Here is an 18,556-nt window from a genome sequence, read left to right on the forward strand (position 1 = left end):
CATCTATACAAGTAGCTGCATATACTTTTAAGTCTGACAGTTTGCCCCAATTACATCTTCACCTCCATCTCTCTTGCACTGGATGATTTTTGTCCTCTGCATGTTTGTGGTAAAATAGACATCTTTTAGTTTTTGAGCCCCAGTCTTGCATTGATTCCTACCACATAATTCAATGTCTTCATAAGCCTGAGCTGCTGGTCACTTGTTTCAGCTCCTCAGACACAAGACACACAAGCTGTCATTCCTCCATCAGGCCCAGATAGGCCTGATGTCAGAAGCAGCCCAGCAGCAACAGGAGTTATCCCACTCCATACCTCACAGTACTAACATTGGGAAAAATGACAGTATGGAGGTAGCATTAAACCACCAGAAATAAAACCCAAGAGAGTGTCAGGAGGTAAGCAGAGGATGTTTAAATATGAGGAAAGCAGGCACCACAGAAAGCCTTAAATCCCTGGGACCACTTTTTTCCTGCAAAAGATCTTGCACAAGCATTGACCACCATTGTGGTTGAAACAGCACAAAAAAGAGGGCCTGCATGCAGACTTTACGAAAGTAGGAAAATACAGGCACAAGCCTTAGTAACGCTTTGAGGAGAATGGGAAGCATGGATAATACTGCAGCTGAAATAATTCTCAATGTTCTTCAGTACCTGATAAGTCTGCTGCATGGTTCCCAGACAAAATGTAGATGTAAATAAAGAACAATGGAGAAAAAGGAAAAGCATGGAAATCTTGGTTTGAGAACAGAAAACTGGCTTTTCAGTTTGTTTGTTTGTTTGTTTTATGGTCAGAATAATATAAAAATATTTATATTTATTTGATTTAGAATTAATTATTTTAATCTTCCTTATAGTGAAATGGAAAATAAACCTCACACCATGTTTATATGTTGTATTTTAAATTGAATGTTAATGAACTTGAATCAAACCAAAACAAACACATAAATAACTAGCTTTTTAAAAGATTCAAAACATCATGACCTTCAGAGAAAATCCTCATATGAAGCTTTCTCTTCCCCATTTGGCCAGTAATTCAGAGGGAGTCTGAGGGCTCTGTACTTGGCAGCTTTCTTAGTGGAGATATTTAAGGTGTAACTCCCACCTACTCTGCTGCTAAGCAGTGTTAGGAAGGGTTGTCATCAGACTTTTGCATTGGAAGCAGTTCCAGTCATTAAAAAAATCAAATCTTAGGATTCACAAAATAGAGTGAACCTCTAATCTGGTGCTCAAAACATCTTCCTCAGAGAAAAAATTCTACACTCCAAGTCAATCTGCTTCTGATTCAGAAAACGATTTGGATCTAGATCCTATAATACCATGAAGCCTATCCTCACTGCCAGGATAGAGAATCAGTGATTATTTCAAGTCCTGTTACAAAGTAAAGCATCAGAAGGAGATTATCCTCCTTGAAATAGGCTTCCTAGTAGTAGGAACATGATTTCAGACAAATTCCAGGATTTCACCACATGCTACATGGACATCTTAGCAACAAGAACATTAAATAAGAAGGATGAACACTGTTTTAATTTTTTTCTTTCCTTTACCGTGGCTGAAATTCTTTGTTGTTGTTTTTTTTTTTCTGAATTCACTAACATTTAATAAAAATGGTGATAGACCATTTTAATGAATAAATGATGTAATGAAAAAGTCTTCACTGAGTGCTGCTGATTCCACATGTAACTTTCATTGCCTCAGACCCTAATTAGGAACAGCTTTTGTTTGAGGAAGATGTGATTCCAGATTCTTTGCCAATTTCCCTACAAAAAAGACTGAGAGTGGGGAGAGAAAGCCTTGGAAAAGAGATTTCCAGCTGTATTTTCTCTACGTGACAGCATCAGCTTGGGTCTGAGCACATGCATGGGAGGAGGTGGGCATGCTGTTTGCTGCAGCAGGTGTGTGGCAGTCAGGGCAATGCTGAATGGCCCCCAGAGAACCCACATGTAGGTGAACTACCAGAAAAGGATTGACACCAAAGCAGACATTAGCACTGCGTGCATTAACATGCATAAGCTAATAAACACTGAAGAAGCAAAACTAAATCAACCTGATAGGCAAATAGGTTGGTCAAATGGATATAGAATCATAGAGTGGTTTAGATTGGAAGGTACCTTGAAGACCATCTAGTTTCAATTGCCTTGCCATAAACAGCAAACCTTCCATTCGACTAGGTGGCTCAGAGCCCCACCCAACCTGACCTTGAGCAATTCCAGGGATGGAGCATCCACAACTTTTCTGAAACCTTCTTTTCTGCAGGCTGAATGACCCCAACTCTCTCAGCCTGTCTTCATAGGAGAGGCATTCCAACTCTCTGATCAACTCAGAGGACCTCCTCTGTACTCCTTCTAACATGACAGAAACCAATATAAAAACAGTAAGAAGAACATTCAGGCAACAGTGCAGGGAGTGTAACAACTGTGTTGGGAAAGGTTTTAAATTCATTACAGTATAGGATTGTTGGAACTAACACTGATAGAGCAAGCAGAGGACTTGGCAGCATATTACTTCTACTAAAATAGTAAATTAACTAAGGCAGAACATGATACCAGTGATGGATATTGCTTCATACACTTGACTGGAAATGTTTGCTACTATTCCTGCACACCACTATACAGTGTGGTGACCTGTAGAGCTTCCCTTCATGTTTAAATGGGTAAGCAATTCTGTGTAAAAAAAATGCAATTATTGAGGAGGCTTTCAGTCAAAAGAAGGATGTTGACTTGCTGACTTCAACAATGTCAAAGTTTCTCAGCCACACATGGCAAAATAGGGATATTAGCTGTTTAACAATCAACACAGAAATCTAGATGTTACAGTAATCTGATTCCAGGTAGGTAATGAAATTAGATGCAATATGATATCAGCAAAGAGTTTTCCCAGGCTGGAAAAATGACAGCAAGTACTTTTAGCAAATGTTGGAAACTATTTGGGTGCAACAAGGGTGGCTGAAAATCCCTTCAATGACACAGAATATGTGTTGGACTTATAACTGCAAACATGCAAATTGGTTTTCTGCTTTTCTTCCAAATTTTTACCTCTTACTGTTTGTGTTTCTTCCTTCAAGTACCATACAGCCTGCTGCGGTCACTGGCATCTACAGATGATTGTTACTGTGGTGTTTTTCTTTAAAAATATTGAAGAAGAAAGTGACAACAAACTGGATATTGAGAAAGAAACAGAAAATGCTAGAGTATGGAGCAGGGAAATTTGTGCATATGGCTGAATTTTTAACTATGCTGGCAGCATCTATTAAGGACTTTTCCTGCAGAACCAACTGTGTTTATAAAACCCCACAGCCTTTTCACAGATCCAACATCCAACCTCCAGTCATGCTGGAAGACAAGTCAGAAATGTCTGGGCATTTTTCACTATTTGAGTCTCTCACTTTGCTTTAATGCTTTTCTTTGCAGAGCAACTGTGCATACCCTAGACTGAGGTGATAACAGATCTGTATTAACAAACTTAATTTCAAAATTAATTCATTTATAACATGGATTTGTGCAAAAAACACTAAGTGTTCGTGGTTTGGTTAGTGATTGACCATGACTGCATCGTGCTTGTGGTGACCTGCTTTGTTCTCAGCTCCTCATACTTGTAAATGTCTTTGTTTCTGTATATGGTGTTCTGTTCAAAAGTGTTTTCAATGTGTTCTGACAAATAAGTGAAATAAATGGCAGCTGGGGATTCAGACAGGACAGCTGAGAGGTGTGTTCCTCACTCCTTTCAGTGGAAGAGATCACATTTTTTTTCTAAATCAAGAAATATCAGTGGGGAGTTTTAGAGCAATCTAGAATTCGGAAGAATTAACATCAGACTTTCAAGCACAGTGATGCTTTATACTCTGTATTAATGACCATCTACATTGAGAAAAAGACACTGTGTTTTACATATTCCTTTATAGTCTTTTGGCACAATGAATGAATGGCCAAAAGCTTACATTGTTTAGTTCCACACAAGAATGCAATTCAGGCCTGCTATTGTAGTCTGTAGAGAAATTACACCAACCAGGTGTAATTACACCAGGATGTTTAAGAATATTAAGACTGTTGCAATTGGACATGTGCATTCAGTAAAGCAGCACAATCCTCAGTCAGGGTTGATTTACTTTGTGAAGGTCATTACAGAAATATAACTATTTAGTATTCTAATTCATAGTGCTGGTTTTGGTGAAAAAAGTCAAGATGGGACAAATTAGCCTAAGTGAGGATACTTAGGATTTTCTCTGTATTACATAGTTCTCAGATGTGGAGTCAATGGGTTGCATCAAAGGTGTAGAGCAAGCACTTAGTAGAAGTAGCTCTTCAGCCCAATAGAATTTTGTCCAAGGATATATCATGAATGTTTCTCTTCACTTAGATTAAATGGGATTTGACAGAGATCTTGAGCATCTGTCTGTATGTGTTCTAAGATTGTTCCATAAGACAGCACTGGCCTTTGAAGAACTAATTTATAAGGATTTCCACACTACACTGTATTGGAAAAATAGCAGGCCAGCTGGTGAAAATAACTGTTTAAAATTATTCCATGCGCTCCTGATTTCATTGCATAATAACCCTATCCAGAAAATGGAGTACCTTGATGATCTAGTGTCCCTTTATGATTTTACATATCAACCCTTCTCATATGTAAGCTAGACATCTCTTTGGAGAAGCGTTAGTCTTTTCTCCTTTAACGTGTACCTTTAAGAGTACCTAAAAGAGTCATATTTTTTTACAGGAACTTCAAGATGCTTTGCTGTATGACCAGAAATGTAAATAATGTATCAACATATATACACATATATATACATATATGCCTGTGAATATTTACTTTGGAGTACACATATTTATTCCTTGTTTAAAGTGGAGATTGATTTCCGAGTACAAGAACATAATTATTGGTATAATTTAATTAGTAGTATCGTCACTTTTTTTTCAAAAAAATAAATTACTATGCTATTACTGAGTAAAGAACATAGCTAAACATGCATACATATTGTAGAGACTTCTTAAATCTGTATTTTTTCATATTCAGTGAACAGAGATGTACAGAAAATATTTTAGTAGAAGGGCAAGAGTTTCTCAGCAATCACATAAAAAGAACAGCAAAAATAAATGGTTTTTTGGATAGGATTTCTGAATTGGTTATTTGTATGTTGGATTTCTATACTAGGTTATTTCCACAGGTGCTCTGAAGCAGAATAAGGCCTGATTTTCACATAAAAAGATATTCAATGTTAGAAACCGCAGTTCTCAACACTTTTTAAAATCTACTTTTAAGAAAATACCTTATCTTCAAAGTAAAAATTATACCGCATGCATAGTCTTTAAATGCTTGCTATTGAGACCAGTCTTAAAATGTTAGCAATAGATGCAAGATATCAAAGAGCAACTAATTACTTCTATCTATGAATGCAAGACGACTAAAATAATGTGACTGATGGATAGTTTGTTGTGCTGGTTGTCAGAAATAAGGATGTTATACTCTCACATTGAATAACTGATTCTACTATTCAAGTCATTTATTGAAATCCCATTATTATAAAAGAGAAAAAAAATCAACTAGATTTCATAAAAAGTTGCCTGATGATATCTCCCTTGTTAATGAATTGTTAATGTGCTGTGTTCTAAATACCTGGACTTCTCTACAGTCCAGTTTTATTATGTGCATGTATATCACATATAGTTAAATACTGCTGTAAGTTGCTTTTATTTGCATAAACTGATACAATTCCTGTGCAAATATTTGGGTAGTTCAGTAAATAACTGGGAAGGGATGTATATCTTAATTTATTAATTTTCTCTTTATCACCATTGCACTAACTAGCCATTGAATTTTTTGTGAAGTACGTAGTCTGTGTAATATGTAATCATTACTGTTGGTTGTATCTCTGTGGAAACTAAAATGAACCAAATATTCAATGACTTTTGCAAAGTTACAGAAAGAAATGGTGTCAAACTAGAAATGGAATACTGAAGAATGAAATTGCATAAAACTGGTACTTTGACAGAACAGGATTTCATCTCATGTTCTCTTGTCCCTGGATTTAAGTTGGATCAGTCTATTCCAATTCTGAAATAATTCACTGAATGAATCCCTATGACAATATATATTCAGTATGTTGCTTTGGATGCTGAGCCTCATGTACTTTTTGCCTTAAAAGTATCAGTCTTCAAAGGATGACAACAATTTATGGGTTATTTACATGTTAAGTGGTTGTTCACCACTAGTCACTATCTTAAATGACACTGACAGTTCTGATTACTAGTAGTCATGCAGCTCATGATTTTACTAGTATATGCATTTGGCCAAATGCACCCAAATTCACTATGTTAGTTACTACATAACAAAAGAAGGAAATATAATTTGTCTATAACAATGATGCTAACAGGATAGATGTTGCATTTGAGAAGAATCACGTAGTATGTTCTTTGGAATATTTGTGATCTTACGCAGATGATTTTCAATATATTCCCACTAGAAATTCTAGGGTAAAGTGTTAAGCACATGTTTCAGGTCCGTACAAAATCTCTTCTGAAAGAAGAACAACTTTGTCAACCGGAGAAAAGATAAAAGCAAATTAAAAATTAAAGTCAAATAAAGCTGTTATTTTTTGATTTCTGAGTTGGAACAAGTTTCATTCCAGCAAAACTTGTATTTTAGCACTCTTACAGTACAAGAGTGACACTGCAATATCTTTATATGACAACAGCTTGAAGTAGTCGGAAACATATCATGATGTCCAATGGAATTGGAGGTTGAATTTCATTTCCATCCAGGCGAAGGTATCGGAGGCGAGGAATGTTGCCATAATAACCATAGTCTTCTTCTAGGGCAATTGAAACTGGGCATATTTGAGTACCATTGACACCTGAAAATGTAAATCGACATGTTAGGTAATTTCTGTGGGAAAGGTTCATGAAAACAAAATTCATTTAAGAAAATAGTAAAGCAGGCTTCCACTGATATTTGTATGGGAGACAGTTTTTTTCTGTCAGATTTGTAAAATGCCAACAATTAACTACTTTTTTGATGAAGCAAAAAACATCAATGTAATCTGAATCAGTGAATCACATATTTACTGTGCTGTAACTATGAATAAAGGCCACGAGATGCATAAATTGGACAGAGAGGACACTAATTTAGGCCACTCCATGGTAAGCATTGAGAAATAGCTCTCTACCCTCTGAGAGAGCAGGACAAGATTAATGTGGAGAGGTTTTGAACATCTTATTTCAAGGACAGTACATTAATTTTAGGCTGATGATATTCCCTAATGAAGATCCCGCATTCAAAATGATAGCAGTATTGAATCAGAGGAAATTTTCATTTAGTGTTTTTAACTTTTAACATCTGTACTTTCCTGTTCTCTCACATTCTTTAGTAGAGTTGGTTTTAATTGCAAGAATGTAATTTTACAATGGGATATTTTTCTTCCTAATCTGAAATCCAACAAGTCCTTAACATTCTTTATGCATCACACATAGTTTGTTTCTGTTCAGATAAAATTTGAAACTATATCTTAAATCATTATCCATATTCGTAAGTGTTGAATGGCTTGGGCTCTTTACATTGTCTCCTCTTGGTTACATCTGCACTTGGTTAACATGCTTTTCGTATTTTGTCTTCAGTTGTTGAATAGTTAGGCAGCTGCTGCCCTATTTCAGTCTCAAAACGGGCTCATTCTAGAAAATACCGAAGTGGTGTTTGTTTATCAAAGATGTCAAATTCCTTTGACCAAATTATGGTATTTAGTGATTGGTCTGATGGCATGATCAAATGAAAAAGAATTAGTGGAGAATGTGTATGTAACAGATCTTATGAAACATATTTTTTTAGCAACTCAGATTTCTACCAAAAATTTTTCTCCCTTTATATTTAATAATGATAATATACACACATCTTCTGATTACACTAGCCCAAATAAGAAAAATGTTATGATGTAAAAATCACAACATAAATTACTTTTTTTTTCCCCAAAAGAAAACCCTCCACTCTATTTTGAACAACTGCCTAGATTTTTGCAACATCTTGGAAGTGGACTTTATCTTTGTCATGGAAACTAGTTAAATACATCCAGTTGGCCCAAGTCTGAAACTTTTGTCATATCCGTCATATCAAAATGTCTTTGTCTGTCTTGTGAAATTTGATTAATATTGGCAAAGATTTGATATTCTTGGGAAAAACAAGCTACAGCTTATTTTTATATGTGAAGCAGAAAGCTTGAGAGTTTTCATTATGAAAGCAGCTATTACAAGTTTTGCAGGTGATCAACATCATGTAGCAGAAAATATCCACCTTTTCTGGTCAGCACTACTGTCTGTAGAAGACAAGATGGCTTCAAGTGTGTTCTAAATCTTGGTCTTCTCTGACCTAGAAACTATCTCACTGCACTTATTTTTGTTGGGTTAATTCTTCAGCCTTAAAGTGAGGTAACAGTTGTCTGACCACAGGCCACCTATGAAAAAGTTATTTCTTGATGACATATGGTGTGAAGTGGTTTGGGGTTTTATTTTTCTCATCTCATAAACAGTAAATCCTACCCAAACTATCAGAGGAGTAAGAGCCCCTCCCTCTTCCTGTCTTTCAATCCTCTTCATGTGTATATTACTGAATTTTGTTTAAGCAGGAGGGACAGGCCTATGCATCAACATGAGTACAATTCACTCTACCTAAACTGATCCATGTAGAGATTTTCAGCCTGAGTAAACCATTTACACTCTATTTTTAAACCGAGAGAGAGATGAATGTTTGCAAAAGGTGATTTACAGCTCCTTAAGATGGGACGATTGTGTATCTCTTTGCATTAATTGAGTAGCTGGTCGATACACTAGCCCAAATTAGATAAAAAATTAGGATAGTTAATTTAAAGAAAATTAATTTTGCTGCTTGTCCAGAGTATTATTATGTGGTATAATATTTACAGGTGAGACTCTGGAGCTGCTGTAAAGGAAAACTGCAGAAAGGTTCTCGTTAATGTCTAATACTGTATATCTGCTGAAGAACTGAAGAAGACCTTGTTTCTTCTATAGCAAAACTCATAATTTAGAAACATAATTTAGCTACTTGGCCTAAGGACTTCTCCCTTTCTCTACATGTGGAATAACATTAGCTCAGAGCATCTATCCCAACCTCCTGGTGTTCTTCTGGGGAACTTAATATTCACTCCCCTTTACCTGTCCTTTGATAGCACTGTAATACCACCCGCTAGCCCTTGCTCACCTGTTCCACCATCATTTCATGCCTTATCTTTGTTTCCTTTAACACTCTCTTTTCCATTATTTAACATCTCCCGAGAGTCTCAAAGGTGCATCTCCTAGATCAATATGTAAGCATGTGTGTTTTAAAATGCCATAGAACAAGAGTGGTGCAAATGTTGGAGCCATAATTAATTTTGATTTTATGTTGATTTTACTTCCAACTTTCAAGTGCTTCTTTTTCTCTGTGTATTGAGATCCTTAGGGAAGGGACAACAGGTGAAATTCTTGTTCCATTGAGACCAGTGATGGTGAAGGGACTGGAGCACAAGTCCTGTGAGGAGAGGCTGAGGGAGATGGGGTTGTTCAGCCTGGAAAAGAGGAGACTCAGGGGAGGACTCATCACTCTCTGCAACTACCTGAAAGGAGGTTGTAGCCAGGTGAGGGTTGGTCTCTTCTCCCGGGCAACCAGCAGCAGGACAAGAGGGCACGGGCTTGAGCTGTACCAGGGGAAGTTTAGGTTGGATATTAGGAAGAAATTTTTTACAGAGAGAGTAATCAGACATTGGAATGGGCTGCCCAGGGAGGTGGTGGATTCACCATTCCTTGAGGTTTTTAAGATGAGACTGGATATGGCACTTAGTGCCATGATCTAGTAACCATGGCAGTGTTGGATCAAAGGTTGGACTTGATGATCTCAGAGGTCTTTTCCAACCTGGCTGATTCTATGATTCTATGAGGCTATCACTGGCTTCCTTGGGCTTCAGAAGAAGGCCTTATATCTTCATAAATGGTCTCTGGAGAATTAAGGCCTTGCACTTATATGAAGATCTGATATTAAACAATAACATACAAGAAAGCATAGGCAAACTATATTTGATAGAAATGTTGATGTCTGAGCTCTTGCAATGCCAGCATTGTAACTATCAATCACCAAGAGAAAATGAAGTTGCAGTTGTGCAGGAATATATGAGAATTAATATTACAAAAAGGGTTTGTGCTGCACATATAAAAGTAAACCTTCATAAGGACTCTTTTGTGGATAAACCAGATTCAGGATTTTACAGTTATTCTTCTTTCAAAACTTTACATTGGCCATCTTAAAGTAATGACTGATCATCAGCTTCCAGGGTTTAAGAAGGCAAAATGAATCTGCAGTAATGTCACATCTTGTTACTCCAGCTCAATGAAATTATATTGATTGTAATATTAAAGGGCCTTTGAGATGTCATCTATTAGAGCAGTGTCCCATGAAGACTATGTCATTAACTCCTACCTCTTTAACAATTATGCTATGTGCTAGAATATGCCTTACACAATACCTAATTTTCATTTAAGGTATCAGGTTGCCTTTTTTAATATTTTTTTTCTATTTTATGTGCAGTTACTAAGAATTATTTTTTTCTTTATTATTTTAGTTAAAAGTCATTTTGTGCTTAAGGTAACAATGAATTTTGAAAAGTGGCAAAGACATTAAGGAATATAAGGCTTGTGGAAAGCTATTGTGATTTAGCTTCACAGGTACCCATGTATCACTGGGAAGCAGGACTTGAGCTTACACATACTACACAAGTTGATTTTCATGGTTTTAAGCTTTGTCAAACTTCAAAGGAAGATAATTGGGCAGCTCTTTAAATACTACCTAGATACAAGCCCCTTCTTAAACTAGACAGACCACATTCCACTGATTTGAATCTAGTGTCCACCTAAAGTGACAGGATAAAGCCTGCACCTGAGGCCCTGCAGTAAAATAATGAAAATAAATCCCTTCATAACCAGGGGGCAAATAAATATGTTCAGAAACAATATGTCATGAGCCCTAACTCTTAATTAACATTAGAAATCTTTCAGGCCACTTAAATATATGCCAGTTATACAAAAATAATTTTTTAAACAATACTTCATACATTTATTTTGTAAAATGCACTGAATTAACCTAGATTATTAATAGGTCCTTTCATGGGTCCTTGTTTCATACAAAAGCCAAACTGTTATTTTTAGTATATTTGTGAACTACAGTGGCACTAAAGAGTGGTAAGAGACTCTGTATTCAACTAAATTTCCATGACAGGAAGATAAATATAGATGCTTAGTTTCCTTCTGTGTAGTGATAAACAGAAAGCCATCACTCTTTTTTTTGGCTTTTGGCATGAAACAAAGGATTTACTGAGCAGCTAATTTTAGTACATAAAATATGTGATGTTCATAACCACTACATCCCCATTATACCTAGATGAATTCAGAAGCAGTGCTAGGAATGGAACTATGACATGACAACAGGCTTCTGTTGCTTTGGGTACAAAACCTTGCCTTATTTACACAAAGTTGAAAATGTTGGAAGACATTTGAGGAGACAAATCTTAGTAGAACAAAGCTTCTGTAAAGTCAGGAAAACACTGAAACATGTTGCCTAGAGAGATGATAGATGCCCCACCCCTTAAAACTTTCAAGATCAGGTTGGACAGGTCTCTTAGTAACCTCGTCTAGTTGAAGACATTTCTGCTTATTGCAGGAGGATTGCACTAAATGACCTTTAAAGGTCCCTTCCAACCCAAATTATTCAACGATTCTATGATTTTAATCACTTTATTTCATAGAGCATTTCCTGTAGTTAGGCAGACACTTTAAAATAATTATGTCCTGGTGGGGTCCCACACCACCAATATGCACTTACTTTTGATTTTGTTGTGATCAAGATGAAGGTGCTCGAGGTGAGCATTGATTGGTGGAATTTTAGTGAGTTGATTGTGAGACAGCTGTAGATCTAGAATAGATGAAACATTAAACCCATTTGGAGGGATACCATCGTCAGATAATTTATTGTAGTTCAGCCTAAGAAAAGTGACTTTGGGTATTGCACTGAAGTAGTTTTCTGGTATAACTTCGATGGAATTGTTGTCCAAAAACAGCTGCAGTGTGTTAGCTGGAATGCTTAAAGGCATTTTCTTGAGTGAATTTTTTGCTATGTTGAGTTGCATAAGATTGTTGAGTCCTTGGAAGGTGTCACTTTGAAGCGCGCTGTCCAACAAACTGTTCTGGTGGAGATCTAACATAGTAAGGTTTTCTAGGTTGCTGAAGACTCCTTCTGGTATTCTGGAAATTTTGTTTCTAGCTAGTCTTAGCTGTTCCAGGCTCACTGGTAGTGGGGCAGGCACCTCTTCCAATTCATTGTCTTCAAGGAATAAGTAAAGCAGTCTTTTCAGCTTGCTCAACACACCACTCTCAATTCCATTGTTTGTGATCTTATTCTTGTTCAGATTTATCCATCTCAGATGAGTGGCATTCACAAAAGGCTTCTCTGAAAGTGTTTCAATTAGATTGTTTTGAAGATAGAGGTACCAAATTCTTGCTGGAATTGCAGGTATTTCTGTAAGTCCTTTGTTATCACAGTACAATGCATTGGGGAAACTAGGAGGACAAATGCACTCTTGTGGACACTCAGAAGTGTAGTGAGACCAATGCTCAGGATCCAGATCATCATAAACTTGTCTCACAGTTCGAGTCCACACAGAATTGACCAAGAATAAGAGCAAAAGGCTTGAATAGACTTTTAGGATCATTGTGTTTGCCTTGGAAGGGGAAAAAAACAATTAGCTGTCTCTCAACAGAATTCTCCAGCAGCATACTAGATTAACAAAGCAGTTTTGCATATAAAATAATATTTCCTTTACAAACAACCAAATTCTGTCCTCTAGTGTATTACCCATGGCATATTAAGGAAAAAACAAACAGTAATATAAGAGGTATAAAAAATTCAGTTCTATATGTTGATGAACATTTCCCTGATTACACTTAGATTCCACATTGGCTACCAGTTTAACTGATGTTCATGCAAGTCATTTCAAAGAACCTGAAAATAGGGATCATTTTTCTGACATTAAATCAGTGCTTCTTATAAATTTGTTTAACTTTTCCTGTACAGACCTATAATCTACATTATATAATGAACAATCTTCAGAAAAGATATCTTTACCACGATGATACAGATACTATTGTACTGACTGTTCCTCCTTTTAAAATTAATCATACCTCCTTTTCAGTTTTGCTCTCTTTTAAATTATAATGGCATCTGGATCAGATTTTCCAGAGTCTTTTTTCTTCATTGAAAAGTGAAAGATCAAATAGTGTTTTAACAGCTGTTTGTTGGGCACGTTCTTAAAAAGCTTGGAGGGAATATGTTTGGCTAGTCCATTCCCTGCCTCATTCACTCTCTCATATTCAAAGTTAAAAATTTTCTTTTCTAAAGCAAACATACAAAACAAATGCCCTATCTAAATGACACAAAAAATAAGTTCTAACCAAATTATATCCATAAAAAGTAAATCCTAACCAAATTATTTTATATACACTCATGCATCTTATATCTATTTTACCTACTTAATTATTTGTTTTGTTTAACCTCTTCCACCATTAAATTATGAACAAAATCATTACTGATAATTTATCTGTAATCCAAAAAGAAATATTTGCATAGCACAAAAACGATGCTTTAAAAACTCTGTTATCTTACTTGTTGTCTGATGAAGATTAACTAGCATTTTACAATACTTAGTCAAGAGACTGCTAGGTGAAATTTCTGGTCAAAATTAGGTTAGTTTTTTAAAAATAGTATTTATATAAAAAGTAAAGACTCTCACAGGATTAATGCACCAGTAAGATTAAGAGCTCAGCTAAGTTGCTGCATAAGATATATAGTAATTTAATAGTTTTCAACATTGTTACTAGCAGTAGCAAGTGCTGTATCCTACAGATCTTCCAGCCCCAGACACTGCTACCTGGAAACATTCCAAAAAAAAAAAGGCAAATAAAATATTTCTAAAGAATAACATCTCTTTTTTACACAGTGAAATGACAACCTTATTTACTGTGTAAATATTCATAACCTTAATAACATTTTAAAAAAGAAATATAAAGCAATTTACCTTGTTAGTCAAGTTCCTGGAGCTATCTGAAGCCAGTTAGAAATCACTGTAAATTCAGAGTTTTTGGCTGCTAACCACTGTGTTTGCTTCCTGTCCTCCTCAGAATTAGCAGCACATAAAACTGGAAGTACATACTAGTATTCCCAGATGTATTTCCATACACACCTTATTAGCTATTGCTTCTAATTTGACATTGCTTCAGAGTTTGTGCTTACCTCAGCTTTCTTGGATCTTCTTCTCTTTCTATTGGTCCTTGTTGCTAGACTGTAATAGCTTGAGTCAGGCTACAAGCCGTGTTCTATGAATACAGCCTCATATATACGCATCAGTGACTACAGCTTTTAACCCCTAAAATAACTAAGGCACCTCAGCACCTATGCAGGAAAAGAAGGAAATCCTGACCTTAATATCAAGCAGCCACAGAGATAAGGCATTTGATTTTTATGTTCTAGCAGAGGAGAGGAACTAGTATAGATGAAACAGGTAGCCCAAAATTTAGATTTATTCAAAACTTTTGTTACAAGGCACTTTACATGCATAGTTCACTTACGTCATAATTCATTCTCATAATACCTGAACTGGCCACAAAGAATTAAAACCAGTGCCATCTGTTTCTAAGGAAATATTTTATTTGATTTTTATCAAATGCAGATGCTGTCATGCCATTTAAAGGAAAAAGTCTTGATTAGGAGAAGAAGAGAGCAAAAGCAATTTGCTAAGAATTTTTTAATAACATATTTTCAGTTCTTTAAAGATTAAGCCTTACCTTTTCCTTTTTGTTCAGAGAGAAATTTACATATATTTCTACAAAGTTATAATTATCTCCAATGCCTCCTGCAATTCTCTTGTTTTATCACTGATCTGAACTAAACTCTTTCCAGCCAACTTGGTATCCAAAGATTAGACACATATTTCTCACATTAAGTATTTTGGAAGATTTTTGTTTTCTTTTTTTGATACAAACTTTGAGTAACAACTTCATATAAGGAAAACTATCCACATTCAAAGCCAGAACAATGGCATAAATATTTTAAGGAAAAAGATAATGAAAATACTGAAAACATAAAATATATCTTGCTACTTTTTATGGGTTATATTAGTTTTAAAACTTGTTTACATAATTATTTTGAGTTTCATCTGATTGATTTTAACAATAAAACCTGTAACAACTTATTTCATATTTTTTAATACTTTACTTCTTAAACTAAGAATGTCTCAAAAGAAATTTAGATGTACAGTAGACAAAAAGTAATCAAAAACAGGAAAGTAAACCTTAAATACATGGGCAGATTTCACTGACTTCAGTAAGGCTAACGTTAAATACATCATAATATTTCTTTCGTGTGTGTATGTTTGTACTGCCTTATTTTTTGTTTAGGAAAAAATGCATCCTTACAACTAGTAATTTTTGCATGGCTTAAGTATGCGCTTAAAAATAAAATAAATGGTTAAGCATTCCACTCTACTAGAACTCCAGACCCTTCACCTCTTAAAAATCATTAGGGATTTTTTATAAACCAGGTATAAGATTGATTCCTTCAGGTATATTAAGTAGAATATTTTAATAGTTTAAATTAGATTAAATTAATTTACATATATACCTAGTTTTAAGCAGATGTACTAATTATAAAGAAAAAAATTAGGTGTCCTGCTTTAACTTTTTCGTCATGAGTGCTACTTTAAACACCTAGGACTTGTAAAGTTTCCTTTAACCTCCTGCAGCAGACCCAGTTCACACATTAGTGACAGTGATGAGGGTGCTTGTCCAATGGGGTCCACCGAAGAGAGATGGGGAGAGGCAGAGGCCCCACTGTAAGAAGTTTAAAATCGTTTTGTGTCCAGTTGTGAGTGATTTAAGAAGGCTTCACCATGAAAAGTGCATCTATGATTTTTGTAAAAGCCAGGCAGTGCAATATAAAACTGACTTGCATTTGTACTAAATCTTCACAAAGTATGTAAACAGGATATGGAGGAGATGAAGTCTGTTCATCACTAAAGAATGAGCTGAGTCCATCATGAATGTTACACCAAAGGATCTAAAACAGTGAGTCCTGGTGGCAGATATCTGTTGTGACACACTTAAAATTCATTTTACCAGATGTTTACATTTAACAACAACAAAAAAGATTGATTTAGCTTATTCTTCATGGGGATCTGAATTTACCTGCTAATTTAACCTGCTAATCACATACAGATATTAATTTTGTTAAGATGGAAGTCAGTGGCAAAGGGACTTGCTGATTACCTTGTGACAGGCAGTGGTACTATTTGTATGAAATACTGTTCAGCAAGTGGTCAGAGTCTGCCCTTTGGGGATTTAGAGGCCAGATATTTGATCCTTATCAAACATATACTGCCATCCCATTCAAAGAAGGAGTTCTTCATTGGAGAAGAAAACAGCAAAATATGTCTTCTAAGACTTTCTCAATAATGTGAATTTTCATTTCTTCTTATGCAAACAAGGCAGAAAAAAAATGACAAGAATTGTCCTCAAAATCGGGAAGAAAGAAAATGATGACTGTAATATGTGTTGTCATGTGCACTCAAAAGTTTTGGAAATATTTCTGCGGTAACAGGTGATTACTTGGATGTCCAAGCAGACTTTGCAGAAAGGCCAGCTTCCAATGAAACCTTCAAGGTTATGCACATATTCTCCATCATGCACTGGTTTTGTTCAGTCCTCCATCATCTGGTGTTACTATTTATTATTTAAAGGGTGCGCTATATGGTGATAAAGTTTTACAGACCAATAAAAGACCACAGCCAAGATTTTTAAAAATGACTAATGGTTTGGGAGGCTTTTTGTTTTGCATATCCAACCTGAGACACTTTCCAGGACCTTATTTTCAGTAAGAGGCAGCTAAGAATTTTGTGTTAATGAGGTAATTTTTATCTTGTGAAGCTGAGCCATCAAAGGCAAATATCAGTGAAATACAAACTGCTCTTGAGATCATGAACAACCTCCCAAAAAGTAACATTATGGAAGGTATTTGCACGACAATAAAAGGAAGTGGAAAAGTTATTACAGTAAAAATACTGTGGATACCCACTCTGAATTTTGGAGACCTTTTAAAAGATACTGTTGGGAGTATTCTAGTTTCAGAAAGATGTCTTAAGCTTTTACAGGACTTTTACTCCATATGTCTTCTGGCAACCCACACTGTTAATCAAGTGAGTTTGTATTAAAAAAATATAAAAAAGTGAGGAGCACAACTGAAGGGGCTGGTAACATCTCCTTCAGCAGAGTAATGTCCTTGCTTGAAACTAAAACAGCTCACAAGCTTGAGAAAGACTAAAAGAGATAAAGTAATAGACTAGAAAAATCCATTGGGAAGAGATATGGACAACTGGGAGTACTGTTAGAAGCTGTTGCTCTGTTTCAGCATCAGAGTTGCTGACAGTGAAAAAATGCATTCCATCCTTTCAGTAATGGTTGCCATATGTCTCAGACTTAATTTGAAGCAATATCTGTTAAACATCAAGCATGTGTGTAGTTCATCACCAGTAAACCCAGGAGTATACTGCAAGCAGAGCTTATTCATTAGCCCTCTGGATTGTTCCATTTAGCAAAGGCTGCAATCCAGGGTGTCTAAATTTGAGTACTATTTTACTAAAATGCTATGTGTCTTACTCCACAGAACAATCAGTTTATCTGAATCTCTCTCTTGAATTACCTTCGTGGTTACTAGAGAAAAAGTGATGCTTTAAAACCTGAAGAAGATAGTAAGTCCAGTTTGTGTATCATATACTTCACTGGTAGCTCCATACACTTAGGCATGTTGGCTTTTACTCAGGATTCAATCTGCCTCTTTCACTTCTGAAGGCTGGCATGATTTCTGTTTTTACATTGCTGCTTGAAATAAACAGTAGGAAGCTCTGAGTTTTACTCAGAGTCAGAAGACAAAACTTCTATTTCCAAACAGTTGCCTGATCACCACACAGTGATATATCCCAATTAATAATATCTGCTGCTTCTTCTAAAAAGAGCCACAAAAGATCAGCAAGATCAAAGAGTCTAAAAGCAGATGACTGAACCCTTCAGACAAGCCCAAGGGACAATGCAGAAAGATCAAAGGGACCAGGCCAGATGTTCCAGCCCTTACTGCTATGGATGTATTTTACTCTATATCATTCCTGGTCAAAAAAAAACCCAACCAAAACCCAAACCAAACCAAACCAAACCAACAAAAACCAAAACCAAACCAACAAACAAACAAACAAGCAAACAAAAACCAAAACCAAAACAAAACAAAACAAAAAACAAACAAACAAACAAAACTAAACCAAAACAAAAAAAACAAAACAAAACACAAACAAACAAACAACCCCCCCCCCAAAAAAAAAAAAAAACACCAAAAAAACAGACTTAGAAGCAGGAATGCTGCACCTCACCTAAAAGCCTAGAATTACCTACCTAGACTGCTCAGTGGAAGAAACTGCATATTTTATTTAAATAGGCA

General features: G+C 35.7%; 1 protein-coding gene across 1 annotated transcript; it reads right to left on the bottom strand.

The window, feature by feature from the left end:
- Positions 1-6,675: 6,675 nt before the first annotated feature.
- KERA (keratocan) lies at positions 6,676-12,734 on the bottom strand. The gene is made up of 2 exons (XM_017804230.1): positions 11,849-12,734; positions 6,676-6,848 (listed from the first exon to the last, which is right to left on the bottom strand). Exons 1-2 carry the CDS (start codon positions 12,732-12,734, stop codon positions 6,676-6,678), a joined length of 1,059 nt encoding a protein of 352 aa, XP_017659719.1.
- Between the last annotated feature and the right edge of the window lie 5,822 nt (positions 12,735-18,556).

The sequence above is a fragment of the Lepidothrix coronata genome, unplaced genomic scaffold (assembly GCF_001604755.1).
Source record: "Lepidothrix coronata isolate B3197 unplaced genomic scaffold, Lepidothrix_coronata-1.0 Scaffold9, whole genome shotgun sequence".
NCBI lineage: Eukaryota > Metazoa > Chordata > Aves > Passeriformes > Pipridae > Lepidothrix > Lepidothrix coronata.

Coding starts and splice junctions, on each gene's coding strand:
- KERA (XM_017804230.1), bottom strand. CDS start 12,734: ATGATCCTAAAAGTCTATTCAAGCCTTTTGCTCTTATTCTTGGTCAAT. Junction 6,849..11,848: donor TGATCACAACAAAATCAAAA/GTAAGTGCATAT, acceptor TTACATTTTCAG/GTGTCAATGGTACTCAAATA.